This window comes from Adiantum capillus-veneris, chromosome 16 (genome assembly GCF_014529385.1).
Source record: "Adiantum capillus-veneris isolate H3 chromosome 16, ASM1452938v2, whole genome shotgun sequence".
In the NCBI taxonomy this organism is placed as follows: domain Eukaryota; kingdom Viridiplantae; phylum Streptophyta; class Polypodiopsida; order Polypodiales; family Pteridaceae; genus Adiantum; species Adiantum capillus-veneris.
In genome coordinates this window covers 125,410,614-125,417,649 of record NC_140946.1, presented here as the reverse complement: position 1 = coordinate 125,417,649, position 7,036 = coordinate 125,410,614, and the positions used below count along the sequence as shown (strand labels likewise).

At 43.0% G+C, this 7,036-nt stretch overlaps 1 protein-coding gene across 1 annotated transcript in view; it reads left to right on the top strand.

Annotated features, from left to right (window-relative positions):
• Positions 1 to 4,793: 4,793 nt before the first annotated feature.
• LOC147439821 (uncharacterized) overlaps positions 4,794 to 7,036 on the top strand; it is a 2,794-nt gene continuing 551 nt past the window's right edge. The window contains exon 1 of the mRNA XM_086484409.1: positions 4,794 to 7,036. This exon is cut by the window's right edge and continues 551 nt beyond it. Within this exon, the coding sequence (XP_086340535.1) occupies positions 5,105 to 7,036 (1,932 nt within the window). The 5' untranslated portion in view covers positions 4,794 to 5,104.

The window sequence follows — 7,036 nt, the reverse complement described above, 5'->3', positions numbered from 1 at the left end:
TCCATATGTGTCTGCAGTGGGTAGTTTGATGTATGCAATGATTGCTACTCGCCTAGACATTGCATTTGCAGTGGGAGTAGTAAGTCGATACATGTCCAACCCAGGCAAGAAACATTGGGAGGCAGTGAAAGGAATATTGAGATACCTGAAAGCTACAAAGAGTATGCGTATATGCTATGGGAGTCAGGAGCTAAGTGTAAAGGGTTTTACAGACTCAGATTATGCAGGTGACTTAGACAACCGAAGGTCTACGTCAGGGTATGTATTACATTGGCTGGTGGAGCAATATCATGGCGTTCTAGATTACAAGATTGTGTTACTCAGTCTACTACAGAGGCTGAATATGTTGCAGCATCAGAGGCATGCAAAGAATCAATTTGGCTTAATCGACTAGTAACAGATTTGGGAATCAAAGAAGAGATGCCTGTGTTATATTGTGATAGTCAAAGTGCTATACAATTGGCTCGCAATCCAATTTATCACTCAAAGACAAAGCATGTGGATGTGAAGTATCATTTCATCAGGGAAATGCTCGAGGATAAGCAACTTCAGCTTGTCAAAGTTCACACCACAGAAAATCCTGCTGATCTACTTACAAAAGGACTTCCCTCAGAGAGCTTTGCGCATTTTCGCAAGCAGATAGGTGTAGGGTAGTACATCGCTTCTCTACATCTCTTGTATATTAGCTTGTATAGTAGATTCTCTCACACTTAAAGTACCACATTGGACTTTAAGTGGGAGGTGTTTGGGGTATAAAGCCCAATGTGGTTGCCCAGGTAAGTGGGCGGGCCGCCAGGTATGTACACATATTCTTTTGTAAAAACCTAATAAGAACTCACTATGCTCTACACATTACAGTAGAGCGAGTTCACCATATCGTCGTGCTCTTCTTCTCGCACTCTCTCTCGCGTCGCACTTCCGCTCGTACTCCTTCACTCAGCAGGAGAGATCAGCTTGGCTTATGTGCCAATGCATGAGAACCTTGCAGATCTTTTCACAAATGCATTGTCTCGTGAGAAGTTCGAAGCTTTCCGATAAGCTTTGGGATTACTCCCCTTTGTGGATTGACCATGTCCTCAAGGCATGTCACTTCCCTTTACTCATGTGCCAGCTCTCGTGCACCGCATCACTCCAGGGGGATTTGTCACCATATATATGTGGTAGTGATGTGTGTGAACACACTTTATAGGACCGCAGTGACATTTTTTCCCTCGTTAGGAGGTTTTTCCCCCGTGCATTGTATATACGGCCATTCATTCTAGGGCTATCTATCTTTCCATTGCACACTAAGTAATACACTCTCTGTAGTGTGCCTTGATCTTCATTCGTCTTCTCCAATTACCTGTGTGTGTTTTCTTGCAATCCTAATTACAACACATGAATCAAAACATTTATATATGGATATCTGGAAGACTTGGTAGTGGTTGCCCTGCGTGAATTGATTTAATCTTAACTAAACTGCTGACTTATGATATTGAGTTGGAGCTAACCATTTTATTATATACTTGGGCTTAGCAAGTTGGTGGCTTAACAAGTTGAATAGAATGAACAAAAGTGGGTATAGTCCCTTTTTAATCATGGCGGGGGGACTCTAGATGTTCAAAGACTTGCACCAAAAATACCTCCTTCTATCGCACCTTCTTATCAACCCACCCTCCTTCTATCGTAGGGATCCACCCCCCCTTCATCATAGGGATCCACACATTCCATTCTACTCGCTTCGCCCAAGCCTCTTCGAGAATCCACGGGTGGTTGACAAATGTCTTCCAACAACACATGATGGTTTTTGTCTTAGCGTAATGAGCACCGTGTGACCGGTGGAGCGTAACTTGGGCTATTAGGACACTTGTTTTGGTGGTGGTTGGGGGACAATGTCAACTATTTCTGAGCATGCGCTTCAACTATAGAGGACGAGGATACTGATGCATGCGTGTCAGATATCCATGGATGCTACTATAGGGTTAAGTATGGTGGTGAGGTCGATTTTGGCACTAGCAAGGCAAGGCATTTTAGCGCCACTTTTAGATTCTTATACATTTGACATATAAAAATTATTTATTAAGTTCAAAGTTCAACTTCCCGATCATGCATACTATGTCAAGGAAGCGTTGTATGCTCGATTTTCGAACGCCTCTAACGAGTGTTTCTTAACGCAATGGTTGGAGAGGTATATCAAAAAATGTCTAAAAAACAAGCAATATCAAGCGAAAGGCATGCCACGTCCAACCGGGTCGCAAATCCAAAAAGGAGCTATCATGGCGGCAACATGGCAGACACAGAGTGGAAGTTGTCCATGCAAGAAAAGGGCGAGGAAGCAAAAACGGGCTCATCCCACAAACAACATTGTGAAGCTCGGGCCAGGAAAACTCTCACACACTATGGTTCAGGAGGCAAAGCAGCTTGGAAAGATAAATATATAAGTAATTTTTAATCGTGCAAGTTTTGACGTATAAGAGATGTTTTTAGCATATGAAACTTTTTTGGTCATTTCTACTAGAGAGATGATCAAGTATCGAGAGACACAAGGAGTTCAATACTTGGCAATTGTTGTTGGAAAACCATTATATCTCTTGTGAGCAATTCGACTTAGCAATTGGATCTCTAGCGGTAAGTATAGTTAATGGAATATTGTAATAATCATTTTGAGTACTGATTTATCTAATTTGGTTTTGGTTGGTGTGGAGTCAGAGCGCTCAAACTTATGTACCTCTAGATGAGGATGAGGGAGACGAGGAAGACAAAGACTTAAATTGATAAATATTTTTTTGTAGTCCTCTTTCACAAGGAGAAATACGGCACAACAAACCCGCATTTGTACATAAACCTCATTTGGAATTATGGCTTTATTTGTGATTAAATTTAAGTATTGTTCTTTTGTGCTGCTAATAATGCAGGTAACTTGTGACATGTAATTATTCTAAAGTTTATTATTATTATTATTTTGTACACTTTCAAAAATGCAATTGATATTTGATAATATGTTTTATGTAGGTCAAAAATGAAGATGCTCATTTGGGCCATCCAAAATTTGATGGCCTAAATGAACATGTTTATTTTTGAAAAGCAAAGTAACAGCAATATACGCGGTAATACTAGCAGTGACTTACATAGTAATAGTCGTCGTGGATATATATCCACGGCTATTAGTGCGCATATTTTTTGTTGAACCACTACCTCGCTCTTTGGCGTCGCGATTGCTGCCCACACAATTTTTTCTCTTTCTATTTTCCTTTGTTAATCCGCGACGATGCTGGCGGTTTTGGATTTTTCCTCTTATAGTGTATTGATGCAACCAATCAACCACCCCCATGTCAAGCTACCAACCATCGAAAAAATTTCGTAGCCCATGCAATCAAAAACTTCCAAGTTGGCAGTCAGAAAGTTCTGCAATCGGCAAAGACCAGCCCCTTTCTCCTCGATTGTGATATCCGCCAATGGTTCAAAAAGAACCATTCCCTACACCTTAAGCAAGTGGACTAGCCTATTATGAGTGTCCTGTAGGTGTGTTCTAGATTGGAGGTTGTGATTCTTGCACCTTGTTAGATACCTTCTACAACTTGTAGATGCGCCCATATTGTTTTTGACTATCCTTTTGGATTTCTATGGGCCTTTCTTGGTACCATATTGATATTGCCTACAAAGATACTTGTTCAAACGATTAGAGGTGCATATCTGTCGGAAGTTGTTAGAAGTCCTTCTCTCTAGTTTACTCTTCGTAAGAGATTATGGTCCACGTCCCGCATAGAGTCTCACCATTTTCACTCATTGTATATGCTTATAGCTTTCACATAACTCACACGCAACATAAGGAAATGTCCAACTATTTGGTGAACAAGTGAAAGGAAATCCAATGCATGAATTTCGGTAGGTTATTTGCCTATGTTGGCTCCTTGTGACCAACCATAGTCCATTGACATGACGATGCTCCATAAAAACTCGTAATTAAGCAAACTTTTGGAGCACTTAGAGAGCTTTTATCCAACCCCTCCAAGTGTTGGAAGCAATGCATGGGACCTAAATGCCAAGGGGCATGAACTACTCCATGCACTCGACAAAACAGGGGCTCTAAGTTTTCTCCTAGGCCTTTGTTCCAGTCTACAACCTTAGGGTAAATTTATATCAGTTCTACAGTTTTTGCAGTACTCCTAGCCTTCCAACAAGCTCATAGCCTACATATGTAGGGTGTGTCGATGACCTAGCTTTACATATTGCCTTGGCGACACACTGGTTTCGCGTAATAGAAATAAACCTTATATATATATATATATCTATATATATATATATATATATATATATATATATAGAGAGAGAGAGAGAGAGAGAGAGAGAGAGAGAGAGGTGTACAATGCACACAGTCTCTCTTTTTAGTACAATTTGTACTCGTAAAAAGAATATATTATAGTCGGATGTCTTAAGAAGGGGATTGGCTCAAGAGTTGGGACGACCCGACAAGGCAAGAGTGCACATGAGGATCTTTGGCCCTCATGTCATGCAATTTTATCCCCGTCTTCTCAGTTTCCACGATCTCCCCTCCTCTCTCTCTCTCTCTCTCTCTCTCTCTCTGCCCGCACAGGCATGAGCACACGCTTACTACAGTAGTGGAGGTCCCGCTCCATTCAAGCACACGATCGTCAGTAGATCCGTCGACCTCGGCAGCCCTTCCCCCCCTTTCCCCCGCGGCCTCTCTCTCTCTCTCTCTCTCTCTCTCTCTCTCTAATATAAGCGCGAATTGGTCTGATTCAATTTTGACTGCACTAATTATGCATATTCCATAGCCGCATGCAGCTTCTCTCTCTCTCTCTCTCTCTCTCTCTCACACACACACACACACACACACACACACACACACACACACACAACTCAGGGATGTCTCCTTTAGAATGGGATGTCTTGACTTGACTTCTGTGTATGTACTAGTCTGCCTCAATGTAGCGGTGGTAGTGTGATGAGAGTACGTGTTATGTTGGCTCCAGCATGGCAGAGTCATAAACTGCATGTATTTGTATATAACTGCATATAAACTATATTACACTCATGGCGCTGCAGTACTACTTCTAACCAGCTCCATCTCCCGCTCAATATATCTTGCTCAATCATCTGCATTATGGTCCTCACTGGCATCCAACCGCCCGAAAACATGCGGCAAACGGCCAGCTCTGATCGCAGCGTCACTAAGTCCATACCAATCCCTTTATGCAGCCGTGCAGCTGCAGCGACAACTTCCCAATGTGCCATTGGCGGACCTTACACCACAGCTCATCCTCAGCTTCTGCAAAACTCAGCATTTTCTATGTCTGGGCTTCGCAATGACAATTTATTTATTGCAAGCCCCCAAAGATCTGCTGGCAGCTTCAATATGGTTCACCCAATGAGAAAGGCATTGATGCTCTCACAGCTCACGGGTAATCAAACTCCCTGCACTTCATCAACCAAGATACATCATGATGGGCATGGTGTCCTGCTATTGTGCACGAGCAGCTCTCCTGCCGCGGATGCAGGTATGCCATCGTCAACATCATCATCGTCATCCTCTTATATTTTACCAAGCTTGAACTTATTGGGGGATCCGCCACTTCATACTTGTCAAGCATTAACTAGCCATAGCACTGATCACTTGCAGAGCTGTGAGCTACCAATGCAGCCCAAAGAACTGGTTATCCCCTTCTTGGCTTCCATGAGTGCATCTGGATCAAACGTCACGCGGATATCTTCGGCCGAATCTATGAGCACCGCAAGCAGTGGCCGGAAGCTGTCAGAAAGGACACGCTTTTCACAGCTTACACCAGGCCTGCAACTGCTTGGAAAGCAGCCTGTCAACTTTAACACCATTAATCCTCAAAGGGAAAAGATCCCCGGAAGCAGTAATATAGTTTCTCCCCATGCCTCATGCATGCCAAAAGATGAGTACAATGAAAGGGGAATATGTTCAGAGGAGGAATATGGTAGCTTAGCATGCTGCCTGCAAGGGGGCTTTTGGGCACACCCAGAGGGAACATTATGTGATTGTGAAACCTTGTTCAAGCAGGGGGACCATAGCATGCAGATTGATGATATGATCTTTGATATTCCGATACTTACAACTCCCTCATCAGCTACGGATGTGAAAATCTCTCATCCAGAGGTTGCAGACCAATCTGCAAAGTGCCACTCTGATCATTGCATGACATTGAGCAACTTTTATAGCTCATTAGACCTGATAACTAGGGATGAAGCCGAAGCCTGTGTGTTCGGGGCAAAGCCATCTCCACCTGTCCAAGCGGGTGGATATTCTCCTGTTGATTGGAGTGTGAGCTCGACGGTTATTCAAGCTGATGATCACCTCTTCATTAATCCAGTGAATAGAGAACTGATACAAGGAGTGGAGTCTACAAATCCAACTACAGTAATATCAGCTGAGCCAAGGACATGGAGCTCTGATGGAGGTAGGCCTTCTCTTGTTAGAAGCTGCAGTTTTACTATTATGCCACCCACAAACTCATTCTGCAGGAAGGAAGAGCAAAAACCTTCACTACTGACCAGAACTTCTAGCTTGGGTAGCAAGATGGGATTAGTCCAAAGTAGGAAAAGGTCATTCTCAGCAAGTGAGCTAAGCTCAGACTATGATGATCATACTCAACCAGAGTTGCTTATGGAACTTGGGAAGGAGCCTGGGGATATAAGGCCTCATGAGTTGCAAGATCAATTAATGCATGAGCTGTGGCCGGCAGCATCAGAGAAACAATTACAAGCGAAGGTCCTGCAACAGAAGGACTATAAGTTGGGTGGGATTGATGATGATGAGATCATCATGCATGGAAATTGTATGCTAGCTGAAAAGGGGAGTAGTCTACTTGCAGGAAGAGCTTGTACTGAGGAAGCCATGTGTTGGAAGGAGGATAATCTTGTATGTGGGATTAATGATGATGAAATCCTGCATAACCAGCACACTTTGAGCAAGAAGGGAATCTATAGCAACATTGCAAGTGGGATTAACCATACCCAGACCACTCATAAGCAGGTGGGATCAAACAAGAGCAACCATCTTCAGCAAATGAAA